Below are 25,249 nucleotides of genomic sequence, written 5' to 3'. Positions count from 1 at the left end.
AAGAGTAAACATCCACTTAAAAACTGACAGCAATAAGGAACTGTTGTTGGAACCATGGATTCTTTTAATAAAGAATAGCCACTTACCTCATGATATCAGATTCTTCAAAACATTTATCAGTTACAGTCTCAATATTCAAGGGTCCTCATGCACCTGAATTTGAATTCTTTTGGCCAAGAGTGTGTATTCAGACTGCCCTTATGCCCTTGATGTCACTGTGTCCCCTTTCCAGATACAGAAAGAGAAGAACATAACTGTCTCTCAGTAGTAAGGAAGGCGGATTATGGAATACATAAGGAGTTCACAATTGCAAATAGAATTAAAAACATCCTTATTGCAAGTACCAATTACTTCTTTGAGATTCCTCACCTTCAGGGGTCATCTATATAGTAGTTCAGATCAACTCAATTAAATTAAACAGAAGTCCTGTAATTTTTGAATGGGAGCATCCATGCAAGATTTACTCTGCAATAACTGATAATATTTTCAAGTTATCCCTTCCTTTAAGTTGCCTGAATTTTCTTTAGTGCTATATATTGAGATGGCAGAACTCACCATGCAGGGTAACAGCAGTTAAGACTTCATTGACTTATCATTTGAAGACAGTTTATGAAATCTAAGATTTTATCTTGGTGTCTTTAAGTTGAGCAATATGACCTGAGTGTTTACAGCAGACTTGTTCTATACAGAAGCACCAAGTTGCATACACACTTACATGAATTTGCAGCAGCTGGTCATGCTAAGAGTGTACTCCAGTCTTTATGTTTGTTGCTTTAAACAAGCTAATTCATACTAAAATGTGTAAGAAAGACATTAACATTGTGCTTCTCAGCCACCAGCTGGTTCTCCACCTTGTTAACAATCACTAGGACTGAGCTTACTGGAAAATAATGACTTTTCTATGGGGTTGGGTTTTTTTAATCTATTTGGTGACAAGGCCAAAAAATTTTTGGAAGATCGGTATCCTGTTAAATGCTTTTAATTGCAAGGTGACCAACAGCCTTTTGAAAAAAACTTTGTATTTTGATCACAGTTACAGTTGAAAGCCATCAAGAAACAGTCAGGAGGGCAGGTCCTACTTTTGAGATCACAGAAACTGAGTTTCATGAGATTTGATTCATATTGTAAACTTCTGGGTTGGAGCATACACAAGTTCCCACAAAGTATTTGGAAATAAAACAGTGAAAATAGGTAATGTTTGTTGTTTCAATATTTAATCCAAGCAGACACAGACAGTTTATAAAATTACTCTATTGCATTAGAGTTCTATATAGCATTTAAGTTTTATGAATGCTTTTCCTTCAGTGTAGCATATATTCATATACCAAAATATCTTTGCACAGTCTTTGTGCAACTACATGCTAAAAATCTGCAAATGCACACTTAACACAAAACAGCACAAAAAATACATTCTGTATCCATTCATATGCAAATTTAAAACATTTCACTTGGCAGATAAACAATGAAAAGTTATTTTAAAAAAATCAGAAACTACAAAAATGCGCACATAAAAGTCTTCCCTTTTGGATTTTTAGTAAAATACTGCTCTGTATAAGATCTAATGAAAAACTCCAGTGCTTAGAAAATACTTTATATCTATGAGAAAAAGAAATGCCTAAATTGATATCTGTATGAGCTAAACATTATGACCTTGTTAAAATATAATAATAAAATCAAAGGGGACATGGCAATGATCAATGCAGATGTCACACCTACCAGGACATGTAAAACTGTAATTAACTGGGCACCAGGCAGTCACTTTCATAGAATAGAAAAACTAAAAATTAGGGACTAATACAATATGCAGCAGTTACAGAATAAAGGGTTTAACCACCTAAATATACTACATATAGCAATTCCAGGGAGCAGAAATCTTAGTCTGAAGTAGAATAATTAATAAAAATTGCTGTGTTCACTGGTACATAAGAGTATAGTATCCTCCATAACTTTGTTTCTCAAAAATTGGCTGTAGAGACACATCAAAATGCTGTGATGCAGAGTCTAACACAGCCTCATCTCTGTCACGGAAATTTTCAAATAGATATTTTCTCTTCTGATCAGATCATTCAGATAGATACAGTGGACCAATTAAATGTCACATAACCACTTGTAAAATATTGGCATGGCAGCATCATATCAGTCTCATGTTGCTAATAAGGGCAAAAACCCCAAAAAAGACAACTTTTCCTTCACAGAATATGGCTTTGAACCTCTTGAGATTAGATGACTATAAAGACAACAACAAAATCAGTGTGATCTCAGACTATATGTAGTCTATTCCACAAGTTTTGTGATATTAAGTAAAATAAAATTGCTTAATCTTGTTTCTGCCTCTGTGATCCTTTTTATAGGGCTTGCTGCTATTCTACAAATACTGCTGAGCCAACAACTGTTTTGGAGAAATGAAAATTAAGGAACACCGTAACACAGTAATAATGTGAAACTTCATACTACACCAAGAAATGGAGGCAAAAAAACATATGAAAGAAAGTTTATGGACTTGCAGACCCAGAATGAAACCTGTTCAGAAGCAACAAAATAAATCACTCAAGACTGCTTTACTTCTGGTTCCTGGGCCTTAGAGAAAAAATACTTCGTTTTCTAGAACAGATGAAAAATGAAATTTAATCGATGCCAGTAAGCAGCACCAACAGAGGTTTCCAATTTTTTCTTAAGATGAAGATTTTATATTAATGTCCATAAGATTGGTACATGTGGGTTAAAAAGAATACAAGGAGCTCTGAACCTTCTTTTTTTCCTATATGAACAAAGAATCCCATAGTTCTGTCCAAAAATTCAAGTCAGCTTTTTGTCTGAATATTCTTATGGAACCAATAGCAACACTTCCTGATAATTTAATTTTGCAACACAGAAATTCTCTCAAAAAACTAAAAAAAAAAAAATATTAAACGTCATTAGTAACAAAAAATAACCTACTATAGAGAAGGGTTCAGGGCACAAACTATTAGAGGAAGAAATGGACTTTGAGTAAACATAACTTTGACAGCCATTCAGCAAAATGGGTTGTCTTTTTGTCTGGCCATTTTTATAGTTTAGAAAAAAAAACAAGCTATCACTAGCATTTAGGAGGCTATGCTATTAGATAACTTAGTTATTTTATCATCAGAAAACAAGTAAATTGGTAAATTAAAAAACAGTTAAATGTACTTTACCAAAAGGATCTCTACTTTGCAAATATATTTTTTTTTATTCAACACATCCTATAAATTAATCTCCTGGAACAGATTGTGCAAGAGCAACCAGTTTTGCCACTCCAATACCAGACGCACAATAACACCTATGTTCTGAAAGCTGTAAAGCTGTTGCTCGCTAGTACAAAACCCAGCAGTTCCTACTTAGAGTGGATTTGGCAGTTTCTTTGTAGTCAGCTTTTTGTTACACTGATTCAACTCAAAAGGACCTGGAGTGCCAATATAAAAACTGCATTTAAATAATTTTTACTTTCTGTCTTACTACACTATTTAAAATCAAGCTAGAGTACAAAATGTCATGCTAAACACTGTTAGATGCCCAACTTATTACTGTTCCACATCCCTCCCAAAAAGCACATCCAACCTGAGTTAAGGCTGCCACTGTTATTGCTCCTTACCCGATATTGTCTGTAAGCCACTGTTTAGAAACCTAGGCACAAGGGATGGCATGGCAACCCTAACTCAGGTTTTCCTGGCTTTTGCCATTCTAGGTGAAAATAAAACAAGTTTTTAACATAATTTTTATGGTTTTACTGACAACCTGAAAACCATAGCAAAAAAAAATGTATTTCCTTCTATATTATACTTAAAGTGGCTGGTCTTTTTAATAGAGATTTCTGATTTTTTTAAATGAGAGAACATAACAGTGGGGAAAGAATTAAAGATAAAATACACCTAGCTACCAGATTTATTCTGAAGATTTTGGAGCGCCAAAATTGACAGCCAGTTTTCTTGGCTTTCGCTTGCTGGAAGTGTTTGGTGTTGATTTGTTATGAGGAACACTTGGAGTAGCCACATTGTCTTGAAATGAAACAGTGGACTGAGCAGCTTGAGGAGATTTTAAAGGAGCTGAAGAACTATCTTGCTGAATGTGGTCAGAAGACATTGGCTGTTCATTCTTTAGTGGTGCAGCTTGAGGGGAACTCTGAAACTCCTTGAGTTCAAAATTTTTCTTGCTAGCAGCCCTTTTTTTAGTTACCTTTAAATTAAATAAATATTATTTAACAGAATGCATTATCAAAAACTGAAAATATTCCACTTTCAGAAAACATGCATACGTATCTTAACAATAATTTTCTAACACTAAATACTACTTCACAATGGGGGTGTTGTTGTATTAATCTTGTAGTCACATTGTTTTACAGAAATACAACATTAAGACAAACCTGCTGCTCTTACCTGCAGAGGTATAAACTGGTTGTGAGAACCAACTGGTATAGTTCCTGCAAGAGACACATTTCCTGGGTAGGTGCCAGGATAATAATGCTTAGGCACTGGAGTACTCCAGGACACTGGACCAAACATGTGAGATGATGGAGGCATCATATTAGCTATGAAAACAAGAAACTTTTAGCTCTCTTTCCTCAAAAAAACCCCAAACAAACAAACAAAAAACCCAAACCTGCCAAGAGCCCAGGACTACTCCAACTACAGCTGTCTGCATGTTGTTTATCTTTCCAGCAAAGCCTCATATGCTTCATATTTACTTCAAAATAGCTAAGTATTTATTTATTTATTTATTTATCAAAAGCCCCCAAACAAAGAGAACTACACCTAAATAACAACACAAATAAGAGCAGTAAAGTCATGGTATCTGCATTCCAGAGTGCACATAATGTGGGATCTCCACACTTCAGCTGAGCCAACTGTATCAGCAGAAAGCTGCAAGTTTAGGCCATCATTTTGGAACACAGCAACAACAGACAAACCCCATGGAAAAGAGATGTAGCAGCTGCTGTATGGGTTTCTCATTAACTGCTAGTTGTGATGGGAACTTCAGTAAAATAGAAACCAACTGGGAGCCAGAATACAAAACAACAGCAGCAGGACTTTTAGCAGTTTTTGGGGAGTTACTTACCATGCTCATGTTTGGTAGTGTACAAATGTGATGTAGCACTTGAGTGAAAGTTGGTAATAGATGAATAATAACAGTATTGCATGGAGAAACATTAACTACATGGCATGAGGGGAAAATCCATGTAAAAAATCAAGGAGGCTATTTCTTACTAATTCTGGACTGGGACTACCTACTTTCAAGTAATTACTGTTGTTTTGAAAGAAAAAAAACTGGAAAAAGCACCTAAGACTGAATAGATCAATACATTATTGAGGAAATCATTAACAGGGATGTTTCTTCACACTGAATTAGTCTGCACATTGATGCAAAGAGGATCATGAACTGTTTTCAAAACTGTTCAGACATACAAGCACACTTGAAGACCAGAAAATGGGGCTTTCTGGAGAGCATTAATTTTCATATAAAGAACCACCATAATTAGAGGATATATTGATATTATTTGCAATGTGTACTGGTCAAACACCTACCAGGGGGCTGTGCAAATACTGGAGGAATTGATCCAGGGGGTACAGGAACTCCTAGTGGCTGGTAATTTGGAAACACTGCTGGAGGCGGAGGCGAAGCAAAGTTCGCTCCTATAGAACCCTAGGAGGAAGGAAAAAGAGGTTTACCAACAGATGCAGTGCACAGAGACAAAGATTTGCAGAGATTTTTCCCATCCTCACCAAGCGCTGCAAAGCAAAAAGCGCAGCTTTCTCCTTTGCCTCGGCCTCGGAATGACACTGCGGGCCGTGAACCAACAAGCCATTGGACAGCTTTATGTGGCAAACTGTCATGGTCTAGAAAAAAGACAGAAGATTTTTGAGGCAATGTGTATTGCTAACAAACTGTGAGACAGAAACAGAGATTTGTTTGTTTGTTTTTAAAAAAGGCAACAAAGGGAGATAAGGTTTATTTTCAGATAGATTTCAGCAGTCAGTCGAAATATTTAATATAGAACAGTTGACAGAAAACTGAGAACTTGTACTTTTGCAGAAAAAACATTTTACCTGTGGTGTTTTTAGGAAAGAGAAATCTGGTTGTGACATTCCAAGAAGAGAACAAACACGAGAAAGCTCAGAAACAGTAGAGAGTGCAGGCTGTGGACAAGGGAAAGTGTGACCTCCAGTTTCTATTGCTGGTGTGTTCTGGGGCCCTCCAGGGCTATGCTTGTTCATATAGGCAGCTGACAAAAAGAAAAAAAAAAAAAAAAAGCTGTATCAGAATTATTTCCTTCACTGAAAGGATAGTAACTTGGTTATTAGCACAAAAAAAAAAAAAAAAAAAAAAGAAAAAAAAGAAAAAAAGAAAAAAGAAAAAAAGAAAAAAAAGAAAAAAAAGGCTTACTTGATTTTTCCCTGGTATTTTCATATTGTTTAACAAAAACCAAGAAACTATAGCTGAAGAAAGTTTTAGATTCAAATATAGAAGTAGAATTAAAAAATATGAAAATTTTATTACTATATTTTGATAAACAGTACCCTGCTGAAACTGTGTTCTAAAATGTCACTACAAGGTGAAGCTCTGAATTATGAGCTGATGGTTACACATACCCATTTTTTTGGTTGGTCTGTATTGCACAGCAGCTCCATGGCAATCCTGTCTACTAGAGGGAGCAGGAACATCATTAACTTGTGATTTCACTTCATTCTTTGTTTGCAGATCTGAGCCATCTATCTTCAAAATCTCTTTCAGCATCTGTGTTCCTTTCTTTAAAAATAAAATAAACCACTCAGGAACATGCTGGCATCCAGACAACATGACCTTCTAAACATTGATTATCATAATTGGCAACAGAATCTGGCTTTTTATTTTCTAATCAGTTATATTTTATCAAAGCAAAGGTAACAGCATCTTAGCATAAACAAAGATGTTTGCTAATTTTCTTTGAGAATAGCTAATTAAAAATCATTAAAACATTTTAAAAAGCAGTATGAGGTTTCATGGAGATTCTTTAAATAGAAGCACTGATGCTAAGACACAGATGCTCAACTGCAATGTAATGATTCCTGCAGTATACAGACCATAGCAAATGACTGTGGTGACAGATGTTCCTCGTTTGTAGCTCTTGCTTCCTTGGAATAAGTCTGCACTTCATTTTCTTTGGGAATTTTCAAGGAAGCTAGAAGCCTTTCCAGTTCATTGTCCTTCTAAAATTAAAGAAGAAAAAAGGTACATCAACTAAGTGTGTTTATAAGCAGATGCAAGAGGAAGGGTATATCAATTTGAGGTTCATTTTATTCTCATTTAGATTTTTCCTCTCAGGTTGGGCAGGTCACAGTCATGTCTGTTCAGAGTGTGAACAGATACCAGAGACTGCATCAAGTTCTGCATATTAAAACTAAGAACAATTAAATCACACAGGTTTGTTGCATTTTTTAAACATGAATTTGCACTCAAACAACTAGGAACAATTGGAACAAAATGGACTGGAAACTGAATTTACTCAAAGAGCACAAGACAGTCAACTCCTTAGATCCTACCTTTCCACCTGGGCAGGGACCATCAACTGCAGCCTTCTGAATTAAAGGCGTGTTGGGACTTCCATTCCTCTTCAAAAGCTTGACATTGTACTTATTCACACCTGTAAAATTCTGAAATAAATTGCAGCCATTATTACTGAATACTCTATTATTCATTATAACACAATCATATTAGAAATGCAGCTGCAAAGAGCTTTCACAAGCTAATATTCTTAGAGGATTTCAGCTTATTGAACACCTAGAATTTGTGTTTTCCATTACAGCATAGCTTTTAGAATCTAAAAGGAATAGTAAAGTTGTTTTGTATCATCATATATTTATTGCTCTCTCATATTCTGTCTATAAACCTCTAATAAAAAAAATATCTCCAAAACAAATTTGTTGACTAAAAGAATCAACTAATATGACAGTTAAAGACAAATCTGTAACATGATAAATCACATCAAGAGTAAAATGAAAAGAATAGTTTAACTCAGTACAGACAAAATTACCTGTTGGTTTGACATTTTATTATGTGGTTGACTTTCACCTCTTGTAGTTTTGGATTCTTCTTTAACTACAAAAGAATGCATTATTTTAAAATGCTCTTAAAAACAGTAATAGTCAAGACATAAAACAATTAGTAACTCCATACAAATACACAGAGTTGCATTAATGAGAATGGTTTTATCAAATGTTTAATTTTTACTTCATAGGTAATTTGGTGTATGCTTTTCTTCTAGGATAAAGTAAAATTAAGTACATCCAATAATATATCTAATTTTCTATTCTACAAATATGATCACAAACAGATTTTCAAAGACACACATGGTTTTTGTTTGGTTTTTATATTAGATAGGTGGCAAGTCAACAGAACACAGGACAACTTACCTAAAAGGCTTGGGATTATGTGTGGAACAATCTAATATACACACCAGGGATATCATTTGACAATAGCAAGTGCAAAGTAGTGTTTATAAAACTAAAATAAATTATTTCCTGTCAGTAACTACAAAAAAAGAAAAAAGCTCTTCAGACAATTCAATGAAGGTCAAATAAAGCAAGCAGTTCCCCTAAGCAAAGTTTCTAATAACAGTACTTACATTTTTTATAAGGCTCCTGTTTTCTTTGCTGACATTTAAAGCTGCCATCATTGAAGCCTGGCTTATGAAACTGATGGCCAGGTCCCAGCTTGATTTCCTGAGGTAGAACTGCACCCTAGGGTTTCAAACATCAAAGCTTAACCAGAAAACTAAGTATTTATTATTTACATAGTAGTGCCCTATGATCACCCCTTTGCAGAGCTATGCATACTCCATGTAACACCACTTGCATCCAGAGGATTTATTTGTAACATCAAGTTTTCTGATACAATGAACTGATGTACGAAATTAGATACCTCCATATTTTGAATGCAGAGATCTGTTAAAAGTTTCTATACAAACCTTCTCATGCATGTTTTGTTGAATGTGATGAGACTTCCCAGAACTCTGCAATGACTGCCATATGCTGCAGAATTCATCATCTTGCTTACTCTGTGCCTGACAAAATAAAAAAACAAGACCCCAGACAAACTCAGCAGCGATAAATTCAACTTTTGAACAGCCAAGTATATACCAAGACATTCTGGAAATTGTAAGGTTCAAGTTTAACAGTCCTCAGATGACAGATATTTTCATACTGACACTAGTGCAAGTTTCAGGTAATTAATTATGAAACAAGCTGTGGTAGTGGATTGCAGTTACAATTTTTACCAAGAATCACTACTAAAGTGAAATGAAGTTAGTGTGATGATTAAGTATAATGAAACTCAGGTAACAGTTCAGAATGGTTTCAAAAGCATGCTTTCATACTGGGAGTATTCTTGGATTGTATTATTAATGATTTATTTTGTAAGGCCTTGACAGCAAGGTTCAATTACTTCATTACAGGTATGTTATTGCAGAACTGAAGCCCAGCTATGCAAAAAACACTTTAAAAAATCTAGTATCTAAACAAGGATAACACAGGATATTATATTCATTCAACAACTGTGAGCATTTCTGCTCCAGTCTGTATCTGAACTACAACATGTGATGTACTAAAACAAAGCAATTTATTAATCATGAGAAAATGACACCCACCCTGAACAGAGGGCCAAAACAGAGACATTTGGGTCCGATAGTAAATGAATCCGAACACTCACTTTATTTTTCTGATTGCCACTCAGAAATGATCCTTTCTGGGGTGAGTTAGAGTTGCCCTGATTTTCAGCCCTGAGATTGTAATGCTGTCTTCCATTCAGTTGCTAAATCATTGAGAGAGAGAGAAAAAAAAATCAGAAGTGTTTCATTGTCCTACATTTTCTTTTGGAAAGTACTTTTTCTTGTATAGACTTGAAAAACACGAGATAACTGTTTTCAAACACACCTACAGCAACATGAAGTTATTAATTAAGGTTTCTTTAAAGAAGCCTCTTGTTAAAAAAATAAAGTGTCACTAAACCACCAAGAAACTCAATTCAAAACTTGTAATTTTTCCTCCTTTATTGTAGTTTCAAAGTAAATTATAACCAAGAAGCAAAACTGATAGGGAAATCATGTCTTCCTTTTCTATGCATGGACAAAGAGCCTATAAGGAAGCATTAACTGGATCAAAGCTTTAAGGAAATAATTGCATCTCTGTGCAAACACACTATCTGACACCAAATAACGTGTCACTGCTCCACACTAAGTATCTGTCTCTCAGAAAAGCAACTGGAGTTACTCAGAGCAAAACCACTGTCAATAAGGAAATTTTAGTCCTTTTCATTATTAGATTAATTCATTTCTCCAGCATAACAATTATTCTACTTTTAATATATTGACATAAAAACTAAATTTAGTTTGTACCAATGAAGATAACCACGTCAATATTTCAGATTCTAGGGAAAAACAATTGTGTACAAATGCGAGAAAAGTCTTACTTGGGTAGGAACAAAAAGGGAACGAGGAGAATGGTTGAGGCCTCCCAGATGCACTTTTTGTGAGCATACAGATGACAGATCAGATGCATATGAGTTGTAGTTACTCACTGCTGGCTGAGGTTTAACTATGGCCATCAGCTTTTGATTTCCCATTTCTGACCGACTACCATGAGACAGGTTAATTAAGGCACTTGAGGGCAGGCGATAACCTCTGGCAGGTGAGCACCTTGAGAAAAGAATTCCACAGTTGTTTCATGCACTTTAATTGTTGCCAAAAGACAATGACTCAAGTCTGAACAACAGAAGCTGGAAACTATGCAATATTGAAATCTAGCAGCATTGCAGACAACCTGAAACCCATGGCTCCCCTTTGCCCTCTGGCTGTCAAACAGTAACTAGCACTACTCTCAGTTTATATTGTACCTTTCAGTGCCGAGCTTAAAGAAATTTTTAAGATGAGTGAATTGTTATAGCACAGTTCTGTAGTAAATATTTCTGTAAAAGAACCAGAAAACAATATTCTTTTATTTTTACAGAAATGAAAACTGAAGTTTCAGGTTCAGTAGCAGAATTACAAATTGAAGTTAAGCAGCATTTCTGAACACTGAGTATTATCTGTGTTACAGGACATGCAAGGGCTGTAATTGCTGAATGCAGGTAGTAGGGAAGAATTCCCTCTAACTTCCATCATTGAAACCTTAGGTAAGAACAGTAAAAATGAAGCTGGCTGGGTATATCTGAGCACTTAGAAGATCAGGTGTTTACTTCAATACAGAAGAGTTATCACACTTACAAAAACAAAAGCAGCTCCACCTCCTGAAAAACAGGTCAGGTTTTTAATGGTAGGAATTTAGTGTCTAACTATCAACTATTGAGTTCAGAGTCCCTCCTTCAGAGGAGCAGATGCCTTCTGCCTGGTTTTTAATCTACATGTCAAATACATACTGGTAAGAACGTATTTTCTACATATTTTTTTAGAAAGCCATCTGGATCTGGTGCTTTATTCTGCTGGTTCATATTTTCTTTCTGCAAGTCAGAAGTTCATACACCAAAAAAGCCTATAGAGCATTTCCACAATATAACACGCTTCACAAAAAATTATCACTACTCAAAGAGAATCAAAAACCACAAAAGAAATAAAAACTGACCAACACTGCCAAGAAACAAAATTTCAAGAAGAGGCATTAAAAATACTCAACCAAACCAAAGCCAACAATTCCATGCCATCTATGCCAATAGCATGAATTGACTCCGAACTCTGCCACACAAACCTGATAGTGAGGCCTCCAAGGAATTCTTCATCAAACAAAACTTCAAAGAGCACATCTGTTTCTCTAGTAGCTACAAAAAACAAAGCACAACATCATCCTATGCAGTTATGGCCATCTATATTATGTAAATATCTATCTATACTAGTTATACAATAAATAATGAAAAGACTAAAAATGAACAACAGACCTCCAAATAATTTCTGAATAATTTCATTAACAGGAATTTGGAAATGCTTCCAAAGGTCTCACATGTCTGCCCTTTAAGACAGTGCATTCACCTTACCCATGTGCATTTAGAGAACTGCACTTTATAGCACTATGTCACACTTGTCAGAAATTGGCAGAAAGAGAGGCAAGCCACTTCTACATTCAGGCAGTCAGAAACTAACAGCTATAATATTAACTTCTTGCATAATGATAGACTAATACACCTTCAAAATTATAGTAGTATTTAGGAACTATGGAGAAAAGAGTATTTTTTTTAAACTGCACTCTAGTCTAGTCTCTTTGAAATTCTGTTAGATGCAAACCGAATGAGAAAGCAGCTACTGAAATGGCAGGTAAGAAGACCATTTTTAATACTCCATCTGAAACTGCTACACTCTGTAGGGATCAAAAAATCCTTCTTGAAATAGATTTATGGTTAATTTTCTTGTCAAACAAGCTATTAATCTATGCCAATTAATGGAAATGGAATATTACAGAATAAAAATACAAATTCAAAGTAAAACTATTTAAGACAAATCACATCTGATAAAGCTTTATGTTTGATGTAAATATTAAGGCTAACACTTGGTGTTATGTCTACTCCACTTAACTTTGCCTATGTTTTCCCATAACTTCATTTTGTTCTTTTTCTGATCTGCCTTCTTTATATTAAGAAGAAATGAGGAGTAATTTTTAATTCATATAGGAAGGATCATAGGGTAAGTAATTTCTTTGTCAAATAACAGCTGTGTAACACATGAAATTAAAACACAAGGTAGGTTTTATTCAAAACAATAAATATGTTATTAACAGGTTCAAGTTGCATATGCTTCATAGCAAGAAATATGTGCACTCACAACCATTACATTAAGCACTACCCTGAATCCTGCTTTCCTAGTACTAGCTGAGCTGTTATGTAGTTATAATCATGAAGAAAAAAATTACCTCCTTTAATTCCAATAATGGTGCCTCGTAGCCCAACAGGAACAGAAAAGTTCTCTCTGACATTGACAACTCGGTCAAACAGCCTGTACTCTGCATCTCGATCTGGAACAACCCCCTTCTGCTGTTCTAATGGCTGCCAATAACCAAGAGACTGTGTTAATGTATGCAAAACAATCAGAATTACAATAAAAATGCATTTATAACAATATCTGAGACACACTGTAAACTTTCTAGGGAAAAAGAACCTAGAACAAAGCAAACTTTCTTTTTCTCTTCTTGCAACTCTCACTACTGCTTCTGCCTGAAAATGTGTTGTATGCTAGCTGATGAAGAGGATCAATTCAGACAGAACTAAAACATCACATGTAACCTGCCTGTATCAGTAACATGGGCAAGAGGAACAGTTGGTCTTACGTGAAGAACTGAATAAAAAGTAAAACATGGGAAAAGAGACAGCAGAAAGCACATTTTATTTTGCCTTCATTACAGAGCCAGTAAAAACTGCATAGATATAAAGGGCAGGAGGTAGAAAAAACCTTTAACTCAATGCCTGACATAACAGAGTTTGTAGTTACAAGAAATTCTCTCTCCTTGTAGAGACAGACTGCTGTTTCCAAAATTATTTTCTAGAAGGCATAACAAAATGTTTCCTTTTGTCAATACTGTCATAAAATTCTATTCTCCTTAAGTGGGTAAGCTTAGGTAAAATAAATTTGATCTGGAGAACTTAAACCCCCCCAACCCGTTGATATCACTTACTCTGAACAGCAAATGGGGTTTCACAGTTACTCGCACCTTCTTGTTGCTCTTCCTCTGCTAAAGGAAAGGAACAGAAAGTCTTTACAAACCAGTGTAGAACAAGCACTGGAATATGTAAAACAAAACTCCTGAAAAGATCATGTAGAATTCTTTAACTTCTTTTAGATAATGGTATAGAGCTTTAATGAAGTCTTTAGAATAAGTCTAGTTTTTAAAGCATGTTGGATTCCATACCAAACCATTAGTTGTCTAATTCCAGATTTCACACCAATTTTCTAAGATGTCCTTGCAAGTTGTTTCAAAAAACATCAGCCCATGATTTCATTTGGCTTTGTCCCTAGCTTTTACTTTAGTAATTTCCTTGGCCACTTTTTTCATCGGTGGCCTTCAGAAAAAAACTTTAAATTTTGTGCAGACCAAAGAGAAACTGCAAGGGAAGAATAGCTGGGATTTCAAATAAAAAGATCATTTTAATATTTTTCAATATATATATATATATAGTGATACGTGTTCCTTTACAAAACCACCAAAAGGCACAGCTCAGAGTACGTACCACTGCTGATAAATCATCGCTAAAGGAGTGAATTTCTCACAAAGATTAATAATGAGCTCTTCTGAATTTCTGGGATAATACTACAAATCCAGATTTTACATTATATTCTGCGTCCTTTTTCTTTGGAATGGCAAGTAATCTTCAATTGTCTTATTTAAATTCAAGAACCTCAAAAATAACGAGCACTGCTTTTTGGTCCACCCCTGCTCACAATGACACCAAGCTGTGTACCTTGCATTTCTCTACTTCTTCTTCAATTTTCTCAACAATGGCTGCATCCAAAATTTGCAAGTCACAGGATGAGCGAGACAAAGCAGACACAGGATGTCCTTTTAACCAGGCAACAATTTCTTGCACTTTCTCAGCTCTGAATAAAAAATGGCATGAATGAAAGCTTTTAGCTGCATGAACCAGGCATTTTACTGTGTTCCCTAATTTAATCAGTCAAGTATTATCATACAGGCACACTGATTGTAGATATTCATTAAGTAATCGAATCTAAAAGTTCTGTATGACTTAAGAAAGAATTACACAGTACTGTTTCAAAACTATAACACAAAGCTTTGTTTCAGGAAAAAAAATTATTATAGTAATTAAAAGCATTCAGCAAATTAAGCTTGCATCCAACCAACCAACAGTGTCCAGATGTGATTACTGGTTCTGTGACCAGCTGTTTCTCACAACACAGGAAGAAAGAACTTCACAGGGGAAGACTCTTTGGTAAAATGGAATAAAAATCTGAGATTCTTCTACAAGAGGAGTCCCACAATGGTGTATCATGAGGTAAGAGTCCTGTAGATTTACTGACTGAAGCCAATGGATTTGGTTTTTTGTCTAATAACGAAAGCTTTTTCAAGTTACCATACTCTGTCTGGAAACAAGGCTGCTATTTTTCTCCCATGTAAATGTATACTAAAAATGTAAATGTATACTAAAAATGTGCAAAATACTTCAAACTCTGTAGAATTTATTTTTCAAATTCCAAGTGGTTTTAGACAATTACCACAATTATTGGTTATTTTAAAAACACATTTATGACTGGTCATAGCTGTGCTTACTCTAGGCTATTTTAAAAGCAAGAAGTATGAAATAGCCACTGAAAATGATATTTCTCATGTACAGAACTTGAGGTTGAAGTCTGGCAGAAACTTGGACTCCATGACTGAAAAGTACAGCATTCAAATAATGCTTTCAGCCATCACTGAACAATCAAGCTGCTGGAGGAACAGCAAGGTTTCATTTACACAGCAGCCAGTGCACAATCATTACCAATTTCACAACTGTCAGTCTTTATTCTCCTTATTGTAGAAAAGAGATAAGGACCATGGCTTACCCATTCTCATCCTCTCCAGGCCAAATGTCATCTTCATAGCAGATATCTTCCTGGCTGTTCTTGGCTACATAATTAAATAGTTCAGGCACCCTAAAAACCCCCAAATATATGGAAGATAACTTTAGTTTCACATCAGCATAGACCACAAGAAAGCCTCATCAAAATCAAGTCTGCTGGGCTTCAAAAACTGTAAAGCCCAGATGGGTTATTTTTTACTTAATTTAGTATCATACTACTAAATTTCCAAAGGCAAGCTGCTAACATAATTACTCTATCCCAAAATAGAACACTGGAATAAAATAAACAAACTCATTGTTGTTAGAAGATCTGTGACAAGAGGACAAATCCCTACAATTGATACAAAGGTGGGTAATTTGGATGAAGCTCATATCCAATCATTTACCTTTCTAAATACTCAGCAAGTAGTTGTTCTACTGCAGAAGAATACATCCATTCATTTCCAACTTTCTTAGTATAGCCAGGAACTTCTTCATTTTTCTTGTTGAACTTCAGGTTTAGCCCCACATTTGCTTTGTGATCACCATGAGGACTGGAAAGAAGAAAAAGTTCATTAACTTGCAGTATGTGTGTGTATTTACATACATTTAAAAAAACCTCATAAACATGCATTCAAGGCCTTAAAACACAGAAAAATTAAATTTATTGTATTGTTTACTTGTTGACATTGTGTCAGCTGTAAATGTCACAGGGCAAAAGCTGTGCTATGCTAGCTGTCCACCTGTGTGCCTATACTTCTTTACAGAGGAGGGTAGGAAATATTTTACATTTCTTCCTTAATTGAGATATAATCAACCACAATCAACTTAGCACTTCCCAAGGTGCAGAAGGATGTCCTTGAACAATCCATCAGGAAGAAATGTACACATTAGATCACAAGAAGATGCTAAGGCATCCATCAACCATATCTTTACAGAGGAACCACAATTTGACATTCACAGGACTGCATGGATTTTATGTATTTTATGTAGTCTCCTTTATGTATTTTAAGCAGTCTTAAGTAGTTCTGAGAAGAAGCTACAGGTAAAATTAATCTCCCTTTATAGTAGCAGTAATAAATACAATTAAATGAGATCCTGATTCCACTTTTTTATTCTCAGTATGGCAAAGTCAGTTTAAACTCCTAATTCACTTTTGCAAATGGCTAACCAGGAAAGTCAATTTTATGTCTGTCTACAATATGAAAGCAAACAGAACTGCCCAGTAAACAAAAAATTAACACATGCTTCTGATAGAAAAAAAGCACTGCATATCAACTTAGTTTACAGAAAATATACTTTAAAGAAAGCTTCAAATCACAAGAGTGTGCACTTGAAAAAAACAGCACTTAAACACAGCAAAAATTCTGTAGTTATGGCAGAATTTAGAAGCTTCTCTACAGTCAAAATTCACAAAAAGAACTTACTTCTTCTTTGATCCTCTTCCAATAAAGATACTCCCTGTAAATCTGGAGACAAGATATCCACTTACTCCAAGACGGCTGGCCAAAATATATGCAGGATTGTATTTCACAGAATATTTCTTTAAAACAAACAAACAAAACATATTGGCAATGTCTAAAAGAGTTTTTATACAAATGGCAAATTAATTATATGGAAACATCCCTGAAAGACATTTACCACTGCAAAATCTACTTGATACATTGTTTAAGCTTTTACTAGAAAAGCAGAAGCACTCACATGCTGGTTCTGTATTAAAGTATCAAGCTGGGGTTCACAGGGAATATTAAAAACTACCCGGATTCTGCCTTCTGGGATCACATCATGTGAATCAAGAACCTTGGAGAGAAACACAATAGGTTACAAATGCTAGAAAAATGCTATTTAAAAATAGCAGTCTTTGGATAACACACCTCATGTTCTACTTTATCAACAATTCTGCTGCAGTAGGCACAGGGATGCTTTGGGACTCATCACCTTGCCTTGACCTGTACCTTGCTTCCTCATAGAGCCAATCAGTCAGCCTTAAACTAAAGGAATTCATGACTGAAAATAACACAAATGGGAACTTTATGTATTATCCCAAAGAACTAATAAAAATAATCCTGCATTCAAGTTCTTACACAAGAAGAAGAACAGGAAAAACACAAGATCCCTCTCTTGCTCAGACTAAACCACCAGGGAATCCCAGATTAAAAATTTCAGCTAGCAAATGGTCACTACTGTCACACAACATCTTAGATTATTTTAGGTTTACAAAAAGAAAAAATCTACAGGGAAAAATTAAGAAATTACTGGAACTAACTTCTCCCATGCAGCCATAGTAAGGAGATCCCAGCATGAAGGCTGTACTTCCAGGAGGAAACAAATCATCCAAAGTTTTGATGCTTGAAAAACGTGAGTCAAAGGCTTTGATATCCTACATGAAAGAGACAATAGTGGTGATCTTAAATATCATTCAGTTCCAGTAGAGTAATTACAAAGTTTATATAAATAGACAGTTTAAACATAGTCTGAGTTTGAAATAATTCAGAGATTGTACTGAACTTGTATATTTACCTTGACAACTGTTTGGTAAACGAAGGGAAGAACTTGTTTAGACCACTGCTTCTCCAAATAAACTTCTCCATTTTGGTTTAGTTGATACCTATTACCAGTGAGTAACTGAGCATATACCACTACTGATGTTTCATGGATAATTATTCCTTTCCTTCTCTGGTACCTGAATACAAAGCAGAACATTTAGCTTGATTACAATAAACAGAACTGAACTAAGAGGGTAGAATTAATTTACTGAAGTAAAATTAAATTTAAAAAAAAAAAACACTCTTTAAAAGAGGCTTCTAATAGTTTTCTTATTTTACAAAAAATACCCAGAATAAATGGCTTAACCAGTTGTTTACCTGCTGTTGCACAGCCATCACTACAGAGCTCAGAGTATTAATTTAAGCACATTTAATCTTTACAGTAGAAGAGTTAGGGGTAATTAAATCAGTTGACTCAAATTCAAATGACAGATAATGAAATGCAAATCTGGTGCCAGATTGATTTTTGCCTTTTTGCTTTTATATATTCTCTATAATCTTTACATATACTTTTGTAGCTCTCTAGCCTGTCACAGTATTCATAGCTAGCCTTTCACCTACTCTGTTAGACAGAAAGACAAAATAAATTCCTGGGCAGCTCCAAGCTGGAGGTCCAAGGTTAGATTCTCTGGGAAGCCAAGGTTGAAACCAGCTCTCCAAGACACATTTTCATAAACAAAGTTTAGTTCCTGTCTAAGGAGGGTGGGAGGGAGGAATTCAGAAAGGGTTGAACTGAGGAGGAATTGCCTCATCACTTATGACTCTAACTGGGGATTCTTGTCAGTTATGCTAATTGGCTAAACACAACAATTGTGTGTGCTTTATGCTCCAGGTGCATCTTCAGCTGCTTTCCATCTAGTGTGCTGTGCACCTAAGGATCCTTAGACAAGTAACCCCTTTTTATCACATAACTGTGTCTGGCTCGTGATTTTAGGACCAGCAAGGAGGCATCAAAACCACAGCAACTAATTTATAGTCTACTGAGCACCCACACTCTAGAAGAGCAAGAGCTGTTGTCAAATTTAACAAAGCTAAGCTAGTTGAGTTGCAAATTGGTTCTGTATTGCTTCATCCTACATGCTTCCTACAACTGAAGATTGCTAACACCAGAACAGAAAATTGAGAGGGAGAATAAATACTGAAACTCATTCACTTTAGAGTTCTTTTGCAACAGCATCTAACTTTAGTTACCTCAGAACAGACTCCATATATTCTGAAATTTCAACATAAGCTCTTTTATGTTGTTGTTTTAAATTTAAGCAGACTTGATTAACCTTTATCATCAAGTATGCAGCAACTCTTCTGTGCTACTTAGGTCTGCAATACAGGAACAAAACACAGGCCAAGACATAAAATGCAAAGCTACACTTTAATTTTTGAAGTTACTTACTGCTCTGAAATGCCTTGAACTTCTTTTACCCACATGCTTTGCTCCTTATCTCCAACATAAGCCACTTTTGTTGGGGGCACTGCATTTCCCATGTAAAGCTTCTGTGTGCCATGTGGTTCCTCCAAATAAAACCTTGAGAATATTACGACAGATAAAAATTTAACCAAGTAAGATTAACCTAGACATAACCAATTGTGAGCAAAACTGAAAACAGTTAGAAATTACTTGTTAAGGATGTGAAGACTTGCAGCATTGTTTTCTGTATCCTTTCCACAATGGGCCACAGCATGTTTTTAATACAAAATACCAGTATATATGTTATTTATAAAGGAGGATTGTATAGAAATGTTCACTGTGTGGATTTCTGTGCATGCCTTTTTCCCTCAGAACTAAGAAGAAGCTCTTCCCAAGCTTCTACATCTATGACAAACAGTGAAAGACTAGACTGTTACAGAGGCAACCAAACCTCAGAACAATGTTAAACATTCTTCACCAAGCAGCTTTGTTACATTTGGACTAACTAGTTGTTGGTTTTACAATAAAATTAAAATTTCTGTGCAGCCCAAGGAACTTAACTTGAACAAAACCAATAAGACAACAAAGAACTACATATTATGTAACTCTTACTTAGTTTCTCCATCTGACACTGCAACAACTCTGGCTTCTTCAAGGTGGGGCCAGTTAACAAAAACTCGCTTTCCAAGTATCGAACTGGCAACATTTTCTACCATCTGAAAAAAAACCCAGAATTATTATTACTAATTGTTTAACATACTAGAAGATTTTTGTTACAGTATTTTCAAGCTGCTTTTGCAATAAAAACTGCAGTAGTTTAATAATAGATTTTCTTGCAGAATAAAAAACTCATTTTATCTTACTAAAATATATTTGATACAGATTACATAATCCCTGATTAAAAATGTGGCTCTTAACATGTTGTATGTGTTATTTGAAAGACCTGGCATAATTTGAATGTCTCATAGAGGTTTGCTAAGTACTTCTTTTGTTAAATGACTTAGAACTATTTGTGTCTCTGGGACACAATAAATATAACGACTATTTGAGATTACCAAAGTATTTTGTATGATATATTTTACTTATATATCACATAGAAAAAAAGGAACAACTTTTATGTCCACAACTTGCTAGCATCTGTAAATTCGGCCTCACGTTATGTTCTTTTTTTCTAATGAGTCTCTGCTATTTTTTAATATATTAATTGGGCCCACTTTATTTTTCTTGCCATGTATCTTGAATATGTACTCTCCCTATCCCTCTACTGTAAAATCATATCATATTATATTGTTTTCCTCCTCTCTCCTTTATTTTATTTACTTCTGAATTTTTTCTGTTCTGCACTTGTCATTTGCTACTTTGACTCTTCTCTCTGATTCCCCTATCAAAGAGCCTCATTAGAGGGGAAGGCATTAAGTCTGCTTTGTTGATTAAAAGGAAACACTTTTTCTTTTTAAGTGGCCATCTCTTCAGGCAGACAAAAGAAAAACACCACTGCTCTGGAGACTGCTTCCCTGCATTTATACCATTCATTAGCCACCAGCTCCTTACCCAAGAACACCTAAATGCTACCACAGAGAAAGGCCAGAAACTCAACTAAGGACACTGATCCTTCATACTGTGAAGTCTGGAAAACAATAAATGATTTTAGCAGATAACCAAAATTCCAGATTGTTTCCCACACAAATTCAGCATTTAAACACCTCAAATCTGACCATTTAACAAATTCAGACTTCTTAGCAAGTATTTTGTCCAGCTGTGGGGTTTTTTTGTTTGGTTGGTTTTGGTCTTTTATTAGGAGCTGAATGCTTACCTGGTCCTTTGAGTTCTCATCAACTATGATTTCCAACATCATGTTCTCTCCATGGCTGCTTTGCTGAAACACTTGCACACCACTTTTTTTAAGATAGAACTGGGTAAAAACAAAACAACATATAAAACTTAAGTTCTAACATAGTTATCTACTACACACAATTGAAATGCTGGAAGAGAAAAATCGTTTACCTTATGTTTAATGTGCTTTAAAGTAGGAAATCCACAAAAATACAATGCACTCTTGTTGATTTTAGTTATCTTATTATGGGTTATTTCTACATGCCAAGCATCCAAAGGTATTGTTTTATACCTAAAAAAGAAGTGGCACAACATTTGCTCATGCAGATCGACCTACACCTCTAGAAAAAAATCATTACTCATTCACTCATTAATTGACAATCCCTTTGCTTTCCAGCAACTAATTCATGTCACTTGGAATATAGAGAAATGACTATAAAATCTCCATGCTACAGAGACACTATTCATTAGGAAAAAGACAAAACTTCAGGATATATGGCAAACTCACTCTTTTAAATAATTGTAATTACTGAATTCTAACTAGCAATGGTTCTATATGGTATCATTCATCTTCACAACTGTCCATTCTTTACCAACTGTAATCCAGCAACAGGCCTTCCTCCTGTACTCTGCTTTAAGTCTGACTACTGTTAAGCTTATGTTTCCCTTTCATCTTCAGTTTGTGTGAACTAAAGCTGGCTACTCTCAGTGAGAAAGTGAAAAACAAATTTGTGTTTAATTCTCTGCACTGGATCCAAATGCTTACATTTAAAAAAAATCACTCTGGAATTAGCATGCCAGTAAATGATCACTATTTATCAGATTTTCATCCTCTGTCATACAAAGTTGAGTCTTTCTCTGGATTGCTCTTGACAACTTAGTACTGGTTCATCTGTTTCGCAAAGTAACATCAGAAGGGACAAAAACTTTTACTGTACCATCCAAAGCAGGCAACATCTAATTCAATATTTTTCATTTCTCAGTTTACATATTGACATATGCAAGGTTTGGTTAAAATGTTAGTAAAAAAATCTAAAAATCCTCCAACTACTTTTAGCCTGCTGTAGAATAGTTACTCCAGCATTACCTCGTGTGGCATCGTTCTATTGCAGGGAATTTCTCTGGCCATGGTGACAGGTACTGGAAATCAGCATCTTTGTCATACCAGTACATCAAGCAAGCACTGTGAGTGTTTCTTTGTTTCTCCTCTTCTTTTAGGCCCTTATTACAGGATTCCATGGCCTGCAGCAGTCGTTTCTAAATTTGAGAGGAATTAGTACATGTGAAACTGGCAACAAAAGTTAGCATGGAGAAAACTACACTGGCAAAGTAACCCAAGAAATCCAGATACCCTATGTGCTCAGTGTCCAGCTGCAGCCTTGCCCTTTCTCATGTCCTTGATCAAAATGCTCACAGAACAATTACAATGGAATGGCTTTGGAGAATAATCACCTTTCTGCAAGCCTGTTTCCAAAGGCTGGCCTTGTTTAACACTGTTAGCCTATATGCAAAGTACCCTTTTATTGCTCTCCATTAATGCTTCCCTATTACTGGTGTTTTAAAAACATTAACAACACCAAGTCCACAGCCATTACTTAGGACTTCTGCTCCCTAAAACTAACTTTGGTTGTGATTACTTAATCTAGACTTACTCCCCAAGCAGCAAACATTTATATTTTTTTCTGTGGTGCTATAAAGTGTTAATTTAAACTTCCATTTAACTGCATGAATACCTGTTGATAAATTAAGAAATTCAGAAGTTTTGTAATGCAGCTTTTATGGATAGCAGATGGTGAAAGAACTTACCTCATCAATAAAGGGGATTAATACTACAGCTTCCCATTCCTGCTGTTTACCATTTAGGTCAGTTTTAAAATCAGGTGGGTAATATTCTATAATAGGAGAGTCTTGACTAGTCATCAAATGCTAGGAAAATACAATAGAGATGATATCAAAGGCAATTTAGCAGTAATTGCAGGAAGTGACAATGGAATGCTGTACAAGAATGAAACATTTAACTGACCTAGCTGGAAATTGCTTAGCAAATGTAAAATTCTGTATTTATTACTAACTTGACAATGCATTACATATAGTAACAAGCAGAATATTTAGCCGTACTTCTAAAATGTAAAAATTGAATTTAATTAACAAGACACGCAAAACCACCAAGAACAGAGTAAAATAAAATAAAGCAGACAATGAGTAAGCAGTAGATGGATAATGCAACTTAATTCTATATCTTACCTGGTAACATTTAGGTAGCAGATCTTTGCTAGCTGCTGGAAGTACAGCAAGAAGCTGTTCAAATGGCATGAAAGGTTTTCCAAGTTCAAACTTGATTTTGAGTTCACTGATGTTGTGAATATCTGACAGGTAAGGTGCATAATGATAAGGGTAATACCTGCAGGTTAAAAAATCCCCAAAGTGATATGACTAAATTAGAGCACAGCAGTGTTCACAGATCAGAAACAAACCAAACTCCATTAAATGTTCCCAGCATAGAAGATGAAATACCACTCTATCTTTCAGCAGTCTCCCATTTAATGTTTTTTCTTACCAGCTCCATGATTGAACTCCATGGTAATAATAATGCAAAATCCATTGTATTGCCTGGACATAACATTCAGCTTGATCAGCTAAGAAGGCACTTAAAAGAAAAAGGAAAGATACCTATTAGTTTTCTCATTTTCGCTGGTATATAAAAAGTACTTAGCACCTTGTACATATGAATGAATGTAGAACATTTTGAGAACCTAGTAATATCATGATTTTCTAGATTCATGTCCTCTCTGGTCCTCAAATACTTATTACAGAAAACTTGATTTGCAGCTCTTGCTGCATTAGGCAAAATCACCATTGCAGTACTCTGCCAGGTGTTCTCTGCTTTTGACATGGGATGAATATTCTGTCTTTTACTAGAATCAATGTTGAAGGTTGGCAGGGACCTTACAGATCATCTTGTTCCAACCCCCTGCCCACCTTCCTTAGACCAGATTGCTCAAAGCACCATCCAAGCCCCGGCCTTGGACACTTCCAGGGATGGGACATCCACAACTCCTCTGGTCAACCTGCTCCAGTGCCTTGCCACTCTCACAGTAAATTTCTTCCTTATTATCTAAATTAAACCTACCCCCTCTCAGTTTGAAGCCACTATGCCTTCTCCCATCACTACACACTCTTGAAAAATGTCTCTAATACACATTTACAAATGTATGCCTCGAATACATATCTACAAAGACTTGTCTTCAGCATTTAGGAATAAAAAAAGAAGTATATACTTACTCAGACACTACTTCTACACCCATTTTAGTCATGTAGTAAGTTCTTTTGTATTGCCTAAACTCAGTTTCAAACAGATCATCATCTTCTGGTTCATCTTCCAATGTGGCTGGAAAACCACATTGAAAAAAAAGGATTAACATTCACTTCTCTACTACAGTAAGGTTTGAAAAAATTCACTTCTGACATTAAGCCTTAACTTTATTCCTCAATTCAAAACTATAGGTACTCACACCTTTCTTGCACTGAAAATAACATGAAAGAATCAAACAAAATCTTTACCCACAAAAATTCTGGAATTTTTAAGACAGGCAACCCATTTTTTCGCCCAATTACAAGAAAAGAGAAGATAATATAAGCTGTCATAAAAAAGTCCGAGAAAACATTAAAAAGAATTTTAAAATTTAATTATGTTTAGCAACATCACCTAATATCATGCAGTAATTTTCATACATTTTTGACAATAATTTCAGAACATGAGACAGAAACATTTCCTACAAGTAGAATGAGTTTAAAACCAACCACAACCAAAAATCCTAAAGCTATACAAAAATCTGTTCCCTTGTCCCCCCATCTAAGAAAATACCTATGCATACAATTATCAAATCCATAGTATTGTTGAAGGTTTGTTCATTAATTCCTTTAACTCATCATGGAAATACAGGGC

At 35.2% G+C, this 25,249-nt stretch overlaps 1 protein-coding gene across 1 annotated transcript in view; it reads right to left on the bottom strand.

Moving 5' to 3' along the window:
• Window positions 1–1,197: 1,197 nt before the first annotated feature.
• The window catches only part of XRN1 (5'-3' exoribonuclease 1), a 34,792-nt gene continuing 10,740 nt past the window's right edge, over window positions 1,198–25,249 (bottom strand). The window contains exons 12-43 of the mRNA XM_059479011.1: window positions 24,586–24,691; window positions 23,861–23,950; window positions 23,548–23,704; window positions 23,110–23,229; window positions 22,391–22,560; window positions 21,475–21,595; window positions 21,284–21,382; window positions 20,083–20,186; window positions 19,456–19,587; window positions 18,040–18,202; window positions 17,786–17,899; window positions 17,221–17,319; window positions 16,947–17,062; window positions 15,927–16,073; window positions 15,524–15,613; window positions 14,422–14,557; window positions 13,638–13,694; window positions 12,879–13,011; window positions 11,727–11,796; window positions 10,456–10,681; window positions 9,697–9,798; window positions 8,957–9,052; window positions 8,615–8,729; window positions 8,024–8,088; window positions 7,533–7,643; window positions 7,074–7,199; window positions 6,603–6,759; window positions 6,060–6,235; window positions 5,736–5,849; window positions 5,538–5,655; window positions 4,392–4,543; window positions 1,198–4,191 (exon numbers count right to left, since the gene is read on the bottom strand). Coding sequence (XP_059334994.1) covers window positions 3,901–4,191; window positions 4,392–4,543; window positions 5,538–5,655; window positions 5,736–5,849; window positions 6,060–6,235; window positions 6,603–6,759; window positions 7,074–7,199; window positions 7,533–7,643; window positions 8,024–8,088; window positions 8,615–8,729; window positions 8,957–9,052; window positions 9,697–9,798; window positions 10,456–10,681; window positions 11,727–11,796; window positions 12,879–13,011; window positions 13,638–13,694; window positions 14,422–14,557; window positions 15,524–15,613; window positions 15,927–16,073; window positions 16,947–17,062; window positions 17,221–17,319; window positions 17,786–17,899; window positions 18,040–18,202; window positions 19,456–19,587; window positions 20,083–20,186; window positions 21,284–21,382; window positions 21,475–21,595; window positions 22,391–22,560; window positions 23,110–23,229; window positions 23,548–23,704; window positions 23,861–23,950; window positions 24,586–24,691 — 4,073 coding nt within the window. The 3' untranslated portion in view covers window positions 1,198–3,900. The remainder of the gene's footprint in view (window positions 4,192–4,391; window positions 4,544–5,537; window positions 5,656–5,735; window positions 5,850–6,059; window positions 6,236–6,602; window positions 6,760–7,073; window positions 7,200–7,532; window positions 7,644–8,023; window positions 8,089–8,614; window positions 8,730–8,956; window positions 9,053–9,696; window positions 9,799–10,455; window positions 10,682–11,726; window positions 11,797–12,878; window positions 13,012–13,637; window positions 13,695–14,421; window positions 14,558–15,523; window positions 15,614–15,926; window positions 16,074–16,946; window positions 17,063–17,220; window positions 17,320–17,785; window positions 17,900–18,039; window positions 18,203–19,455; window positions 19,588–20,082; window positions 20,187–21,283; window positions 21,383–21,474; window positions 21,596–22,390; window positions 22,561–23,109; window positions 23,230–23,547; window positions 23,705–23,860; window positions 23,951–24,585; window positions 24,692–25,249) is intronic.

The sequence above is a fragment of the Ammospiza nelsoni genome, chromosome 10, assembly GCF_027579445.1.
Source record: "Ammospiza nelsoni isolate bAmmNel1 chromosome 10, bAmmNel1.pri, whole genome shotgun sequence".
NCBI lineage: Eukaryota > Metazoa > Chordata > Aves > Passeriformes > Passerellidae > Ammospiza > Ammospiza nelsoni.
Note: the sequence above shows the minus strand (reverse complement) of the source record. Positions and strands in the feature narration are given on the sequence as shown.